The sequence below is a fragment of the Scatophagus argus genome, chromosome 21, assembly GCF_020382885.2.
Source record: "Scatophagus argus isolate fScaArg1 chromosome 21, fScaArg1.pri, whole genome shotgun sequence".
NCBI lineage: Eukaryota > Metazoa > Chordata > Actinopteri > Scatophagidae > Scatophagus > Scatophagus argus.
Window position 1 is genome coordinate 18602786 of NC_058513.1, and position 18575 is coordinate 18621360.

Below are 18575 nucleotides of genomic sequence, written 5' to 3' on the forward strand. Positions count from 1 at the left end.
AAGCAGCACTAACAATTACACAATAATTACATCCCCTGCTGATGCAGGCCGGCGTGGGGCGGCTGCCTTTGGCCTGTGGAAGCGCGGCACCATTAGCCCTTAACCCCTGACGCCATGTTTTCTCTGCATCGCCACAATGAGTTAAAACCGCACGGCGTCCGCTACAGCACCCGTTTCAGTCTTCTAATATGGTGTGTATTTACAAATGTTAGATCTCACAGTTTACAAGATGCACCTGAATGCACCATGATGCTCCTGTCTGCTTTTGTTTTGTCAGTGTTAGTCTTGATGAAAACAGTCTGTCCAACAGGTTCCTGAGCCGTAACCAATCAGCTGGGATCTGATCAGGCAGCTGAAATTCGCTTTGAGTGAGTCGCTTTGATCCTTCCAAACTTCCTCAACCTTTTCCATCAACCTGCCACTGAATTACATGTAATCAGAATAACACGAAGCAGTCATGTAGTCCCCCAAATCCAAGAAACTTTTGGAAAGTATTCCAATAATTCAATGCCTAAAAAGTACTGGTGAACCAGAAACATGAACCGAGGTGAATCCGATGACACATATTCAAAGGATTTTTCTATGCTCAGACAATAGGGACAAACTTCCTGTTGGCCACTGTGACCTCTTCAGCCATCGACATTATGTGACAGAATAATAACATGCAGTCTTACAAAGTGCTGCATTCACAGATGATGTCTGCTGAAAAGCCACAGTGTGGCTGCAGGGGAGCAGACGAAACCTCATATTCCTCGTTCCTTTGTGGCTTCGCTTATTTTGCTTCGCGTTTGACAGCTTAAGTGCCGAAAAGGCAGAAACGTGAAGTCGGCCCGAGCAGACGGACGAGGTTTTCCTCCTGTCGCCTCAGGCACAAACCCACAGGAGCCAAAAAAGAATTTGTGTGGCATCTGAAAATTTCATTTCAAAACATGACTCAAATTCATTTTTGTTTTTTTTTACATTTCAAACTGGAAGAAATAAAATAAAAATAATGTTTTTGTTTTTTTAAAACAAGTTCTTACAAGCTCCATATGCATGTGGAAGACACACACACACACACACACACACACACACACACACACACGCGAACAGCTTGGAGGTTCTTCCTCGTCTCACTCTCAGCCTCTCGTTGTGCTGATTGGACAGACAGTCCAGCACAGCAGCATCGCCTGTGCAGGTTGTGTAAGAGGACACGCCCACCATGTGTCACCACAACACCTACAGCCTACAGACAGGGCAAAGACAACCCGCACCTCCTCACGCCTCCGCACAAACACCTGAACACGAGGGAAATGGAGCCGTAATATTACGTAATACTGACAAAGTCCTGAGAGCATGTTGGCAGTGTCTCATTCAAGTCTGACTTCTCTGTAACTTCTGATGCACTTGACTGATACATACTGAAAAAGACCTCTTTTTAAAAGGTTGTCCTTCGCACTGCTGTAACAAAAATAACAAAAAATAAATCCTGAATGTTTGACACAGTGGGCTCAGGTCTTAACCTTCACTATCTCCATCTCTCTAACTGCGACGAGCCCTTCACACTGGCAGCCAAACTGCGCCTTCCCAGTCGGGGGTCCCATCCCATTCAGCTCAGCATGTCCTATCCCATCAGCGGCAGCAGCAGTCACGGATTACCGGGCGCACTGAAGCTCAAATCCCATCAGGAGGAGGGAAAAGAGTCAGCTGAAGAGTCAGCATGAGTTCACTAAAAGTCTGCGCTGGTGATTCTGCTTCTGACTTTGCTGAGACAAAAATGAAGTAAATTATGAGAAGCTGATGTTCTCTCTGGAGGCTGACCGGCAGGTCGTCTGCACCACATACTGGACCGAAGCCAGAGGGATCATATTTTCCTGGCACTGGCTGTTCAAACCATGTCCTCATGCGTTTTTACATGCCGGCGGTCCAGCCGGTCAGAAGGATCCACAGAGCTAAGACATCTGTTTTATTCCTCACTCATCCACAGAAACAGCTTCACTAAACCAAAGACACGACGGAAACTGCAGTTTGCACCATTTGCACCAACATCCATCACTTGTGTGAACACACCTGTAGCTTCACGAACACGCAGACACACCACACAGACTGACCTGCATCTCCTTGTCTCCATATTTGGACGGGTGCTTGCTGCCTTGGCTCTTCCTGCGCAGCTTCTTCAGCTCTGCCTGGCACTTCTCCAGACTCTCCCCTTTGCTCTTGTGCTCCATCTGGTACTTCTTCAGCGCAGCCTGAGGGGGGCAGCACAGAGTCAGCAGGGCCACGGCGACGCTCGCACGTCTCAGCATCACATCACACACGACGTTTTACACAAGCAGGCCTTCGTTTCAACCCGCCTTTTACACGTCTGACCACATGAGGCTTTTGACTGTGACAGTCAGAACGACACTCATCCCTCCACACACACTCGCACATCCTGTCTCAGATGATCCACTGCTTTCGGGAGTGATTCCAAACTACTGATAACCATAAATGAATTTGTCCATTTCTTTTATTTTTTTGTGAAACAACTCATTTTCACGGACTGAGTCATAATTCACAGGGCAGAAGGGAGTAATTGATGGAACCTGCTGCAGTGTGTATTTTGTCTCTGGTCAGTGATCTTATGAGAACATGGTTCACACTTTATTCCCCATACGTTCAGTCTGTGGAGAGACCCGAGAGTTACAAGGTACACTGTCACATCATGAGGCTGAGGCTCCTTGGGTTTATTATGGTTGGTGCTCTGAATTCTAGTTTTCATTTTCTTCATATGCACACTGAGCTAACTGGCTGGCATTGAGAAGCCGTGTGGCTTCACAGCAGATGCTGCCTTCGCTGTCACTCTGTAAACTGAAGATGGAGGACTGTAGCTTACGTTCAGGTAGCGTGCGTCCAACTCCACCTTCTTCTCCAGCTCTGTGAGCAGCTCGTTGTGGAAAGACTTCAGCTGCAGGAGACACACGGGAAAGCAGAAAACAAGTCAACAAACACAAAATAAACTAAACCTGAAGCAGTCCTATGATCAACCACACTGGATCATTTTCAAAAAGGAATGTAAGGCTGCAGCGTTGTGGTTGGAGGGATGCGTTTGTGCGGAAATGGAAGACACGTCTGAAGAGTCTGTTTGTATAGTTTGTGTGTGTGTGCGTGTGTGTGCGTGTGTGAAGCAGACGTTCCAATAACCGGAAAAACGTTGTACATTGGATCTGACAGTCAGTCTGTCCCTACTTTGTTTGTCAGTCTGCTGGGAGACGTCACCTCGGTTTAACGTTGCTATTGCATTAATTGTCGATCCGTCTGGATAAAAGACAAGCATCTGCTCGAGGCCCAAACTGTATTCTGTACTGTTGACTGTCCATTACCCAAAAAGATAAACAATCTAATTCACCATTCATGACAGACCTGAAGATCACCTTTGCATAAAGATGACAGCTTGTCTGCTCGTCACTTCTTGTCTCAGCTGACTGAGCGTTTCTTGCTCATGTTGCCACAAGTGGCCAGTTCACTCGTCTGCACATCCAAATAAACATCTTTTGAGGGACTGAAGTGAAAAAATGTTTTCAGTCTTCAATGGCTGTAATTTGCATATCAGAAGATCAGCAAACACACTTAAGTGAAGCTGCTGCCTGCAGTAGAAGCTCCTCGAGCGAAGTAAAGAGTGTGTGTTGCTCCGTATTTAATATCAAAACATACACTGAGATTCCAAACCAACTGGCCCACAATCTGTTCGGTTTCCCAACTCGTGGCTTAAGCTGTGCCGCTTTTAGCAGCACCACCAGCAGCACCACCACATGCTCACCATCTCTTCAAGCTGGATCTGGATCTGTCTGTGCACTTCAGCCATCTGAAAGAGCACCTCCCCTGCAGAGAGAGCACAAAGAGAAGAGAGACAATAAACAAAAAGAGGGAGGGGAGAGAGAGAAGAGAGAGAGAGTCATATTAAATCTCTCCAGCGTCTGCCAGAGCTACACACATCGTGCAAAAACAAGACCATGCAGCCACACAGAACAGGTGAGGGACAGGTGTATGAGTCGAGGGAGGAGCCAGTGGACAAGATGAAACATCCGTCATGATGCAGATGAAGCAGACGAAACTCATAACGGTGACAAAATCAAAAGAACATTACAGAAATATGCAGCATGGACGGAGTGAATGAGAAATAAAGAGTTAATCAGGAAATCTACTGAATGCTTTCAATAGCGAAATCAAGAGTTTTCCATATTACCAAGAGCTTACAACACTACTGCTAATAAACACACAGGAACGGCATGAGAAAAGAAAATCTGTACAAATCAAGTATTTTATCTTTGAAATAGAAGACATGTGCTTTACTACAACATAACAGGGGGGAAACACCAAAAAGCAGAACCCAGAAAGAAGTCAAAAAATAAAGAAATTAAAAGAAAAAAAAAGAACATAAAAGAGAAGTAAAAGATGATTCATGCAGCCAGGGAGGTGCGTGTCGTTTTAAGATACCTACATGCTGCCTCTTCTGAATATGCAATGCATTGTAAAAAAAAGGAACAAAAAGATCTAGTTTGAGCAAAGAACAGAGGGAGAAGAGAGACCTGGAGAGACAGTGACAGATCAAACCACCCCAAGGAAAATGAGACACACACAGAAAAACACTCAGACAGGCAGTTCATCAGAGCCTCCGCTGGTCCCCGAGAGCCCAGACACATACTGGACTCTCAACGCTGATATTCCAAAGTAAAAGCATCCAACAATTACAGTCATTTCTCTTTACATTTACACAACATTTTGACAGATACATCAAACTGGGTTTGTACCAAGTGGTATATGTATATGTGTGTGAGCTGAAAAGTCACATCAGCCCCAGACCTCCAGCTGGATTACTGCATCGGGAGCTGAACATCTGACATGTAAATCTGCACCCGAGCAAACTAAATGTTAAAAATACTGGTGGCAGCGATTTTTATTTTTAGATTCGTTGTGTTCCCTCAAGGTCAGTGATTCCAGTAGAGAAGCTGAGTCAAAGTCGGGTTCTGTGATATGACGGATATCAGGACAGAGAATCTTTTTCTGCATTATAATCACCATAACCAACATTATTAGTCCACCAGAGACAAGTTCAGATTTCATTACGTAACTGAATCTACGAATAATGTTTGTGTTTATGTCAAGCAAACTGGTTAACATATCAATATAAATCCTCTAATATCAGAACCAGTAAGAAAAAAAAATACAGTATCAATCGTGCTCTCGTGGGGAGTTTGAGTATTTCATAACTGAACAACAACCCACTAACAGTAAAGAGAAGTGATATGATAACACTCACACTAAAACTTAACTTAGGAATTAATACATTAATAATAATAATAACTATATGTATATAAACAGATGAAGCCTAACATGTCCAATACCCGATTTAAGACAATAATAACACATCTTATAAATCATACCATATACTGCAAGTCACATATCCATAAACACGCAGAGCAGTACTGATGCAGTACATCAGTGCAGTAGGATAACATCAGGACATAGTACTGATCAGTCAGCCTCCACTGGACATCCATAATACATGTGCACCCCCACGAACACGTCATCCCACGAGTGCACTGATGTGCATCACCTGAACCGAAAGATAAAGTCTGCAGCCCACATGAAGGAGGAGCTGTGGACGCTGGACGGTGGACAGGCAGAGGGGACACGGAGACAGTGGGCTGAGCGGACAGGATTAATGGGCTTAATGCGAAGTGCTGTGGTCATGCAGACGAGACTCAGATGCAGAAGAAAGGATTTAAGAAAGGTCGGAGGAGGTGGAGGGCGGAGGTGGAAAGGAAGTAAGTCCTGGACTTAACTTCAAGTACTACTACTACCACTCCAGTGAAGTACCAGGATCTTTGTCCTGTCTTTTATTATGTCCTTCTTTCTTTCCTTTCCTTTGCATCCCTCATTGCAATTCTACTCGACTTCAATATCAGTGCTCTTTTATTTTTACATTTTAGTACATTCTACTGCTAACAGTCGGCAAGTAAGATTTGGAGCACGCCCTTATAAAAGGCCACACACACACACACACACACACACACACACTGTATGTATGGGGGTAAACCTGGTGCTCTTTGACCCCTGCAGAACACACAGAGACACACACAAAGTTCTGGTCTCCGACTCGCCGTGTCTCATTTTACAGCCACCCGTCTGCTTATGAAAGTGCACTGACAGCTATAACGCTGTAGAAGTGTCTGCCTGCTGCAGGACAGGGCGTGAGGAGCGGCGAGGCAGATAAATGCACCGGCGTGTACTTTCAAACTCTCCTTTGATTCTTGGAGGGCGTCCAACACACACTCCATCCCATCCATTAATAAACAGCCACCGGCCATCGACAGGCTACAGCAGCTGAGCTGAACTGAAGCATCACACGCGCACACACACACGCACACACACACACACACACACACACACACACACACACACACACAAAATAACAGACTGTCAGAGAGTTCAAGTTGTTTCATTTAACTGCCTTCCAATTTTATTGGTTTAGTCATGTTGGTTTTATTACTATTATCTGCACAATGTTAGATTTTTTACTGAGTCAGTATTTTCCAACTCATTTTGACTGATTGCCAATGTTAATATGTCCACATATTTTTGTCAACCTAACTGCAGAGAACATCAAGTCTCTCCGGTTGTGGACCTGACATGTTATTATGCCTACACTCATCATGATGGTCCACTGGCAGGTAAACAAGCACACATTCACTACCTTTTCATGCTTCATGCACATAACTGAAATATCATCTTATCGGCACAAATGTTAGATTCCTTGTTTGTTTGTGAGACTAAACGGGCAGCATTGACTCTCTCACACACACACTTTCTGTAACCTCACACTCCTTCCACACACTGTAAAGCAGATATTTAGAGCATCAGCTGGGAACGAAACACAGCCGCAGGATTAACTGCACCTCACTCTGTGCTTGCTTCCACACACACTACAGCCTCGGTCATTATTTCCCACTTTTACAACAGGTGTGTTCATCTCCAGGCTAATTAAGGTTCTTCTTTATCGATCGTCTCCCCCGGTCAGGGTTCAGCACTGCGAGAGCTTCGGTGTCTTCACTTCACACTTCAGGACAACAGATGGTCAATCAGAGGTCACCCTGCCACCAGCTGCTGCAGCCAGAAGACGTTTTTTTCTTCAAGGATCATTTTGCTCTGTCTCGTTTCTAACAGTTTCTAACAATATTTCCCAAAGAAACCGATGGGGATCCAGAGGGTCTAAGGCACCCAAGTGAAAACATGTTGAAGTCTTAAACACCCATGTCAGCTGTAGCCTAACAGCTACCTTGTGAGCACTTTGCAGACCAGCCCTAAACTTCACCACACTTTCCTAAGATGCTACGTCTCCTCCTCTCGGAGCTGACAGGAGTTTGCCCTCCATCATGCCATCATCTCACAGAAGCCTTGTCCTTCCATAAAGCCTAACTACAGCAGGTCTCAGGTCAACTTTTTTACATTCACAGCAGTCACATCACTTTGTCCAGTCCAAAAACTATGAACCTTTTAAACAGAAGAGGATGAATTTAGTTTATATTACATAAGAAAATGTGAATACTTCTGCCCATCCCTGCTGCGCACTGTTAGAAAGATGAGACCCAAGCTGTAATAAAGCTGACAATCTTCAAAAATCATCATCATCGTTCTGTAAGGAAAACTGTTGAATCAGGTCTCAGACTGCGGGTCTGCATCAGTATATCCTGAGCAAATGACTTTGTCATCACTTGGAAGATCCCCAGACTCCTGGATGTTCTTGTCTCATTGCACCCATCTAATCCAAAAACCTTTCCACCTTGTTATTGTGAAATACTGGACTTCTGCCCCCCCAGAAATAAGCTGCTTACTCATAATCAGAGCAGATCACAACATCTGAAGCTTAGAGGGGAGCAAAGCACATTGTTGTCCGCACCCAGCGCACACGGCTCTGGATCAGTAAAAGAATACACAACTGCAGCTTTTGTCTACTCAACAACACAAAGTCTCCTCACAGTTTGACCAGTGATTACAAACGGTCACTCGGTTAAAATCATCTGGAAAACTAGCCAAACCCAGTTAAGCAAAAAAATAAGACACGTTATTGTTTGTCTAATACTGGTAAGCTCCATTGTTAAGTCTAAGATTCAGAGGTTTGCAGAAACAGCATCCAAAGCTCAGCTCACAGAATTAAACCAGAGATTTACAGCTTATGTACCAACCTGGGGGAAAGTTCATTCAGAAAACAACACCTCATCAGTTGACCAACAAGTGGTCAGCGTGTTATGTGCATGTGCACAGTGCTGACTGCAGGGTAATCACACAGTGTGGATAACCCAGGAGCAGCTCTCACATCTGGGTTTATTACCCCGACTGCTTTCCATGTGACCCCTGGGCACAGCAGAGGTCCAGAGGGAGAGCCACAGTTTATGGCCAAATGGAGGAAGGTGTTTTACATGGCGTGCGTCTCTTCGGGGACTGTATTAAAGGAGCCTGAAAGCAAACACAAGCAACTCTTAATCCCCAGAAAGCTGCAGTGGAGAGAGTACAAGGTGCTGCAGGGAGATTTGTCCTCTGCAAAGCCGCTTGATCGACACCCTTATTGTTGTGGTCTTATGAGCCTATAATTTATAATAACACTGGCTCCACGCGCGTGCACACCCGAGGACATGTGCACGCACACGCATCTGCAACTACAGCGAACACAATTTAAATCTGACACAGTTTTTAATTTACTTGTACTTGACATCACGAGTTTTGAGTCCTGTGTGAAAGAACATAATGTGTAAGCTTCTAAATGACAAAAATGCAATGATGACACACCTGTAAGCATGTGATGACATAACTGGGCTGTTTGAGATCTTCACTTCTACATTGTATTGAAAAGAGAAATGGATCCTTTTACAACGGAATCAGGCTACAGGAGATCGATCGGAATGACTGGCCATACATAATCATTACAGGTCGGCTGATGGCGTGCAAAATGGAGACTGATTATCTGAGACGGCAGGCGCAAGCTGCAAATGAAGAATGGAGGGATGGAGGGCATGAGGGGAAAGACGGAGATAAGATCTGATGGCTTTTTGTGTTTTGACAAACACACACGGACCCCAGCTGGTCAATATGATCCCTGGCATCTCCTCGAACTCATCATTTCTGGCCTCTAATTGGCTCCCACAGCGGGGAAACGGCAAGTAAAGATTTGTTTTAACTGTTTTCTTAAAGTGATCCATCACCTGGTCCGTCCCTGCTGCTGTTCCGTCTCTATGGAGTTAGCACACTGGGTCACAAAAGGCGGGGACGGTCTAAATCAGGCTGTAAGAAGGATTGCAGGCTTACAGACAAGCATGTGAGGATTCACTGACGGCTTCACACGCCCGTTGACAGCAGGACAACATGAAGCTGTGGTACCATGTTCTGTTGCACAGGCATTAATACCCCAAAACAAGCTGCCTTTTCCTGCCTCTTGTCTGTGGATTTTGCCTTACAAAATGACCACAACAGTTTGCATGTTTGTGTGCGTGTGTGATCTGGATGTCTGGCAGCATATTTAATTCTGCAGCTCTCACAGTGTGTACTTCACATTATTATCAGCATCATTAAGTCACTGTTTGGCTCAACGCACACATCAAGGACAATGCGACACGTCAAGGACGTTTCATAGAGCTCACCGTGTTATTAAAGCCACATTAACACCCCATTGTTGCTCCGTCAAACACCACGCACTGCCTCCCTCGTGTGTTTTTGGCATTCAAAAAGACATGTGGCTTACAGTTGACAAGACAGCTTGTTTTGAAGGTGCTGATGAATGTGACGCTGTGACAGAAGCGGAGGAAAAGCAGGTGCTGTGGGACGCAGTAATGACCGGCCGGTGCAGCTGATTAAAGTGCAGGTACTCGGGCCTGTGCGCTCAGCCGGCAGCGAGGTTTTGATTTGACCAGAGACTGCCTGAAGGACGCTAATGAACCGGGAACGCGGCGCTCTCTGTCTCGCCTTCGTCTTTCTCCTGTGTCTCATCGTCTGCGTCCCCCCTCACTCACTGAGGTGAATGGAGGACAAGGACTTTCTAAAGGGCGGAAAAAGTATGAGAGAGTTAAACTGGTACAGTGGAGCTGTTCTAATGATGTGCAGACAGAAGATCTCAGATTGGTCACTTGGGTTTTGATAATTAAACTGTAAATTGACCCCGGATGGAAATTAAAGTACATGACAGGCTGGAAACCCAAGGCTGCTAACAGCAGCAGGAGAGCGTGTCAAAATGCTTCTGATATGAAGCATATAAATGATATGTCTGTGCCCTGAACCAGAACTCTAACATGCTTCAGGTCCACACTAATACCTCACTTACAGGGACCCCTGAAGAACCCCTCCGGGTGGCCCAACTGCCCCTCTTGCAACGTGGAAACACGGTGTTGGTGTAAGGCCCACCTGGCTGGCCAAAGCACCTGCCCCGGTGGTCCAATTGACCCCCTGAGTGGACCAAGTAACCCCTTGGAGCAGGTGGCCCTGTGGTCAGTCCAAAAGTGCTCACTGCATCCTTCAGGCATAAACAAATCCAGAAAGAGAAAGACTCACATAACACATTTAACGCTCTCCATCCATCAGTCTTATCTGGAGAGAAAAGTTAAACATGCAGATGAAAAGAACATCTCAATCATCCTGTAATCAGTCACTCAGTGTTATGTAAGTGCGTTAAGTCTAAACTCCAGTAATATCCCACAGGTCTGACTTTGTTCGCAGCCTTGTCATCAACCGATGATTCAGAACGCCACAGCCTTTTTCAGGTTGGACACAAGCAGAATCAGTCCCTGTGGGATAATGTGCGTGGGAGTGGGAGAACTATTATACTGTGAGATGGAGAGATGACAAGGCGGGGGAAAAGGAGAAGAAAACGCTGCTGCAGTTTCTCTCCGTGCAGAGTAAACGCAGGCCGAAACCAGATTGGGGTTGATGCTCGGGGGGAATTCAGCCCACGCCGCCTCAGAAAAACGAGGGTCACGGCGAGGTCACCAGTTTTCCTTCAAACTGAGCTGTGTGAGGTTTCAAGCGAGACCCAGTCGGAGGGAAGACACGAGCACATTCTGTGGAAGAATTTCCCTCAGAGATGCTCGGTGACTCAGCAACACAACAGTCTGTGGCCTCAGAGTGTCGCAGAGGACGCTGCTTCGCTCTCCTTCTTTATGAGTCTTTATTATTGCTTTCATCTTCTGTTGTCTTCATCTCCAGGAGAAAGTGTTGATTATTTCTGCTGCTGCCTCTCAGGTGTGCAGCATGAGCGCTGATTTAAAACACTTCTCTCCCAGACGGATTATAATTATTTGAGAGACAAATGAGGAGAAAATTACACAGTAAATTCTGCTGATGAATACTGAACCACAGGAAGGAAATTTTGTATTTTTGAGGCATCACAATTACATTTCGCCCTTGCTGTGGTCTAATCAAGTCTGTGATATCAGTGCTGGCTGCTTGTTGCCATTTGTGGAAGCCTGCTATAACAGTTTGTCTGATTAAGTGGATGAATATGCCTCGAAGGCCAACGCGCTCTTCTAAACTGTGTTCCTCATGAATTAATTAACCAGGGGGTGACTGTTTCCTGGACCTCAAATTTGGCCATGTGAATTAACCTTAAACTGTTTTAATGAGTTGGATGTTACGCTAAAGTGTGCGCAGTCCCTGGGGATGGGAACGTACGACAGAGTGATGAGAATTAGATGAGAGGGATGGAAGGAAAACGTAATCAGAGCCAAAAATGGAGAATAAAATACGCGGATGGACTTCATGAAAATTAGTTCACGTTTACGCTGAGCAGTAAATATCTAGTTGGGAAGTAGCTGGAGTTACAGTGAAAATCAGATTTGGTTTCACTGTGATTTGTGAGTTTTTTGTTGTCAGTCCTTAAGTGTTACTGCTGCATTTCTGGTCCAGCACAGTCTGGACTCAGACAAATGTTGAATCAAAATCCTCCACAATATAAACCTCAGTTTGTGATGTAAAACGATCCTCTGTCACATGCTGCAGCGTCCAGCTGTGACTCTGCCCACAGCAGCTGGAAGGCCTGATGATGTGACAGGTGAAGGTGTGCGTTCAGACCGTTTTAAATGGAGGTTCAGATCTCGAATCTGCTGATATGGAATCCATCCACAGATTTTACGAACAAAAGACAAAACTGATGTTTTTCTTTGAGCCCGAGTGCCTTCAGAGCACAGAGTGAGCGAGAACCACCTCTGCCTACATTTGCATCTGAATGGCAGAATCCTTATATGGTCATAGAGGGGAACCGGAACTGCAGGAGCTTCCAATTTTTTCCTCACAACTATGTCCATATTTAGTATACGGAAGAAAGATGGTGGTGTTTTCACCGTGCTGACATCACCGACGAGCCATTTTTGGGCTGCGGCTCCAGCATCGTACTCCCGTCTCTCCTCCTCCTCCTCCTCCTCCTCCTCTGAAGCAGCTCCGGCCGAGGCGTTTCATCTATTTTTAGAAGTGTGTGCAGAGTCGGCGTGTTCTCCCGGGGCTGCCTGAGCTCCCACATCAATGCGGAGGCGTTCGCAGACAGAGAAATAGTGAAAGAGGAGAGGACGAGTGGGCCGACACTCTTGTCTCTCCACACCGGGAGTCATTGCAGCAGAGCAGTTGTTCAAACTCTGACAGCGTCGTGCAAATGAAGAATGACTGAATGAAGCAGAGTGTGGGCATCATTTCCTCTTCCTGTGCCGAGCTGTCGGGGCTGCGTTCTATCAGCTGTGCTAAGTGACGAACAGCCCTCTCCATAAACAAGTGTTCCCATGAGGGCAAGTTTATTTTGGGCCACAAAAATGGATAATTGTGAGGGTTATTTTTGGTCCTAATTACTCAATCTGAGCACCGCCTGCTCCGGCATGTGAAGGTGTACGCCGGAGTGCTTGTACAGTATACAGAATGAGTATTTGTGCAGCTGAAATCTACTATAAACTGTCCCCTTCCTTCTGCTTTAGTGACACAGCGGATTCCAAGCTTCTATCACCCATTGGAAGCCTTGGCAGAGTACACTGACTGTGTGCTCCTCCACCCAACCCTTCGCTTGCTCCACCCAGCTCAGTTTCTCAGCTCTACTGTTCATTAGCTGCTGTTCATCTTAATGCTCTGAGTAATTAAACTGTTTCAGCAGCTCCAGCCACCCTGAGCTCTGGCAGGAAGGCTGCAACCTGTGAGAGTCTCAGACGGTTTGAAGTCCAACTACCTCCACCCACACGTCCCCCCTCAGCTCAACCCAATTAAATACACAATTACAATTTGGCCAAATTTTACAAATCTGCCTTCAGTCCTCATCAATTATGAAGTATGAGGCAAAGCCCAGGGTGAGCGATTATCCCTGACACACACATACAAATACACAATCCTTTTTATCTACTAATTAATAAGCTAGCAGGGCTTGAGAATTTTTTTCACTTTTCTTTATCCAAAACAACAGCGCTCAGTGTTTCCTCTCTCGTCTTCCAGTAGACAGAGAAATCCTGTTTTTCAGCAAACCACCTCTCATTATTATCCAAAAACAGGCAACAGGAAGCTGATCAGTCAGGCGGCCCCCCAGTGTATTTTAACAGTCCAGTGTTTTCTCACAGATATTAAACTGCATTACAAGAAGTGATTGATAAGTTCATGGCCTCAGTTTCAGAAAACAAAGAGCTTCATCTCCATCCACCTCAGGACATGAACCTTTCAAGCACTTGTATGTTCATTTTTTCATTTATGTATTAAAAATATGACGGGAAACGCAGCTGTAACACTGTAACGTTAATAGTGTCAGTTGACTTTTATATTTGTTTTTCTTAAGTGATGATGATTTATGTTTGACAAATGCTGACATTTGTGCGCTTGACTTGCAACACTGCAACAAACTAATAAAACTACATTTTTCACTTTCTTTGCATTTTGCCAGGGAATTTGCAATTTCTCAGATAATCTACAGAAGCTGTGAGGCTCAGCACAGGTAATAGAATATGCCAACGCACAGACAAAGCAGTAAAGCGTCATCAGAACAATTCCCCCTTCAGTCTGCACAGTCCTCAGCTGCTCTGAGCCCCGCTGATATGTGGAGACAGCATCAATCCATTCTGCTCAGCCTAATCTGTCATTTCACTGGAGGCGGAGGGAGGTTCTGCTCAGTTAAAGGGCTGCTGAGTCATGTTTATGCTGCCAGAAAGCAGAAAATTGTAAGAAACACAACAGGCAAGCCAACAAGCATGCAGACAAAAGAGTACAGAAAAGACAGAAAACATGAACGGCAAAACAGCAAATCAACCAAACTGGTGGACATGAGGACGTACAGGTGGCTGATGGGACATATTCAAGAGGAGTAGCACACAAAGTCTCAAAGAAATGATCAAATTCGTTATCGTGATGCGCAAAAATCCAGCACATTGAAATATGAACCGCATGATTATATGCACATACTGTCCTGAACCAGACAACTACTGTGTAGAAAAAAATGTATGATGCACATTTAGGAGTTCTGAACACATGCAGAACACAAAGAGCTATTTACTTTATATTTTCAGGCCTTTTACATTTCAGATAAATCACAGGTTTGCAGAATTAGAGCAGGAAGCTTACGAACCTCCCAACCTTAAACATCCTTAAAGCGCTTCAGAAAAGATCGCTGTATGAACTGTGGCGCTGCAGCTGAATGGAGGACAGTAGCGAGCTTTTCAATTAGAGTGGGCACACAAGCTTTACTCAGAGACACCGAGAGGAAAAATGGAATGACGAAGCACCAGAAGAAGTGCTGGGAAGCACCTGAAAAGGTCACCCCATGAATGATGAATGCTGCTTTTATATCCTCCTCACTCACCTCAGACACCATCTCTCCCTCCACCCTTCCTCTCCAACGCTGTTTAAGTCCACACCCGCTATCTTAGGTCACATCAGGCTAAAGGAACGAAGAGGATGCAGCGATGCAGGGCTAACGCAGACCCGTCACATTCCCCGGCATGTGCGCCCAGAGCGCAGCCATTACATACAGCCTGTCTTACTTCACAGTGAAGTTCACACCTGAGTATCTGGTAGAAATGGGTCTCGCCTATGAAAGTTATCACTATAAGAAAGTCTATGATGAGCAGAACCAGAGCTGATCCAACATGCTGAGTGAGAGTTGAGTGAGCTGGGAAAACTGTGCCTTGATGCTGCTGGATGCAGCAGTCAAACGGGAAGATTTTGCATTAGCAATGTAAATATATTGAGGGTTATTATGAATAGAGAGCAAATCCCTGTCGCCATGTGTGTGATTTTGTGAATACAGAATGGCAGACAAATTTGTGATTTTACTATTTGCCCACAGCAATGCTATAAAAACAACTGGAGAGCCTTTATCTTTGCTGAGTGTTGTGACAACCAGATTAACCACATGGGCATGTTGCAGAATTAATTCTTCCCAAATAAGAATGTGTTTGATCATATGAATTGCACGTGGCAGTGAGGCAGAAAGTACTGCTCTGTTTTTAGGATTTACAGGATTTACTTAAAACACTTAACTATTGGGAAAATGGCGGTTGGTGTGTGTGTGTGTGTGTGTGTGTGTGTGTGTGCGTGTGTGTGTGCGCGTTCGTGCTCAGTTCCAGGTCGGTCATCAGCTGCTTCTGCTTCACAGCACGAGCCATCACATTCACCATCTCCTTGTGCAACCCCCCTCCATCCCACCAGGGGCGCTACAGCCACTACGAGGACTCACCAAGATCCTTAGAGCCTTGACTTTCGCTGGCCATCTCGCCCATCCGCACCAGAGCGTCGAAGTAGCCCTTTGCAGCATATGTGACACCTGGAAACATGGAAGCATTGGGCATCAGATCAAGGGATGCAGAGTTGAAATGATGTCTTCTTCAGCTCTGCAACCCTCCCCCACAGCGCCGCCCCCCACAGAGAGGTACGGTTGGGCATGGGAAATAAAGAGCGACAGGCGGGAATGGAGACCAGGCAGGAAAAGAAAAAGCTCTATGGAGGCAACTACAAGAAACAGAGATGAAGCTGGAGAGACTAATCTCAAGCACAGCAAGTTCGAAAAGAAGCCCCTGACTTAAACTACTTTGCAGTAAACCTCTTTAAAGGATTAGTTTACCCAAATTACAGAAAAACATTTTCGTACTTGTCCATACAAAGATATCTCATGTTTCATTTTGGATCCTATTCCAGGTTGGTGAAACACACGGAATTTAACAAAGTCAATCGTTGCCATCAGACGATGCAGTGATGTTTTCTGTCTGAAAATCAACAAGACCAGCATCAGTAATGACTGAAGATGGTTGACTGTACGATGGACTCCTCTTGGCCTATTGCCAGCAGACAAGTTAAAAAAAAAAAGAAACAGAAAGGCTTCTGTTTCTTTTTTTTCTGGTCATGTTTGGCATCAAAATGTGCCAGAAGATATGACCGAACGACATTTGAGTGCTGCTTGAACGGAGAGGATGGATGACTGAAGACTCATTTGAACCAGTATGCTGATTGTGCCTTTTCCCACTGAAGACAAAGTGATGTTAGTGGGCTTTGCGTCCAGCGTGAAAAGCGGTTTGATTGTGATAAGAAAAGATCTTGATACTAGACTGGTACACATGAGATGTGATAACAGGAAACCTTAGCAATCACCCCTGAGGTGAACTGAGTTCATCTGCAAGACTGGAAACATTTGAAAATGATAAATAGACAAGTAGAAAAGTTTGTTTTTCATAATTTGGATGAATTGAACCTTTAAAATGCTTCACAACAATATCTTAACTTTTTACTTGACATGAAAACTTTCCACAGCAATGACGTCAAAGCACTGTGCAATTCTAATGCTGCACGTCAGCCATTATTCCCTGCATCATCACACAAGCTGGAGACGCCGGCCGATGACTCAGGCCTTAACGAGGATAAGATGGCCCCAAGCAGCAGTGACAGTGAATTAAAGCAGGTCATGGGTTAGCCACACAGGGACCGACAGCCATGATGACGGAGGACACATGTCCGGTCAGGAGATACATATGGATGAGGTTTATTACGGGGCCTTCGTGTTGATGTGTGCTTTGAACTGCCAGAGGATATTCATGCAGAACCCCCACGAGAGGGGAGAAAGGACAAAGTATATGAATCTGTTCTAAGTTTACTTCTGGTTATTTCGGTGACGTGAGTCCACAGAGACGCTGAGCAGAGCTCGCTGCAAAGCAAGTTATTGTCCTGAAAATGAAGCCAGCATCTGGCCGCTGAGTCTACTTCATTTTCATTTCAATTTTGAGACGACCGCTGAAATAACTTGGCCTGCTTTCAGTCAGTAAGTCAGCAAATCTCTACAGAGCGCAACACTCTCTGGTAAGCTACGAGCGACAAGCCAAGACCCTTTTCTGGCTTTTCCTAAGCCTTCCTCAAGCTAAGCCGAGGTGGGTTCAGACAGTGTGAGACGGCGAGGAGTCGAGGTGATGCTAAGGCAGCTAATTTAATCGATGTCCAGAGAGATCGCAGCTGGCAGCACAGCAAAGCAGGCTTAGCTTGAGGGGACGCTTTGCTCATAGGTCAGCTGAAAAGCGACAGAGTGAGGAAGGTATGAGGAGAAAAGAAGAGGGAGAAGGAGGTACAGGCCGATACAGAGCACACAGCGTCAGAGTAAATAAAACACAACAAGCAAGAAGTCGAAATCAGCTGAGGTTGGTGATATGCGCTCCATCTTCCTTCAGACTAAATCAGATCTTCCACAACGTCAGTCACAACCCGTCTCACATTCCCTTCCGGTCCTGTCTCTCTGCTGGATGTAACCCAGTTTAGCCGTCTTCTGACGCTCAGTCTACCAGATCAGAGCTCACTGGGCTCCCTCTCATCCATGTAGGCTCCCCCAGGTTGAGATGGTCTCTCTGATCTGCACACCTGTAAAACTTTCTGGCCTCACAACTCTGCCACAGAGCTGCACTGACCTGCAACAAAGATTTTAATGAAGCTAAAGAAACGCTGAGCACCACATCCCAAAGCACACAGTCCAATCAAGCCCAAGCGCTTTTAGACTCAAACAAACAAAACAAAGTCAGCATCTTCCCTCCATCATTTCACAGTCCCCAGTGAAGCAACCACTTTAGAAAGCGAGCCTGCACTGGCATCTTCCCTGTGACAATAGAAGCTCGCTGAATGCCCCGCTCGGCTCTGCTCTAAACCCTGCCTCTGTGCCGCCGCTGCCTGGCATTGATGAAGTGTAATCCCCGCTCAGGGAGTCGCAGGGCTATTTTTAGCCTTATCTATCAGACTGGAGTGAGGCCTCCTTTATTGGTCTTGTGGGCTAGAGTCTTCCCTGCATTTCCTGTCCAAGCACATGAAGGAGAGCCCTGCTCAACACTACGCTCGCCGCATACCAAGCGCGGCTGCACCATCACTGAAAACATGATACGATCCTGATAAGCGGGGTGGGAGAGAGCTTTTCTTATCGATAAGTGAGCTACACATGCTTGGAAGCAAGTACAGCCAAATCTGGAAGTATGAAACATCGTATTCAATGCCGACTCCATGAATCTCATCACATGACGCACCGATAAGCAATGATGAAGGCTGTTTCTACGACACATATTTCATGTTAAAGTCTTGCGTTTCTGAATATTTATCTC

At 45.5% G+C, this 18575-nt stretch overlaps 1 protein-coding gene across 8 annotated transcripts in view; it reads right to left on the reverse strand.

The window, feature by feature from the left end:
* The window catches only part of baiap2b (BAR/IMD domain containing adaptor protein 2b), a 53607-nt gene that overhangs the window by 18440 nt on the left and 16592 nt on the right, over positions 1–18575 (reverse strand). For 4 of the 8 annotated variants that reach the window (XM_046376298.1, XM_046376297.1, XM_046376303.1 and 1 more), the window contains 5 exons: positions 15692–15778; positions 4460–4471; positions 3779–3840; positions 2855–2926; positions 2091–2228 (listed from right to left, as the gene is read on the reverse strand). In XM_046376298.1, coding sequence (XP_046232254.1) covers positions 2091–2228; positions 2855–2926; positions 3779–3840; positions 4460–4471; positions 15692–15778 — 371 coding nt within the window. The remainder of the gene's footprint in view (positions 1–2090; positions 2229–2854; positions 2927–3778; positions 3841–4459; positions 4472–15691; positions 15779–18575) is intronic. The other 4 variants (XM_046376299.1, XM_046376305.1, XM_046376300.1 and 1 more) reach the window with 3 other exon arrangements.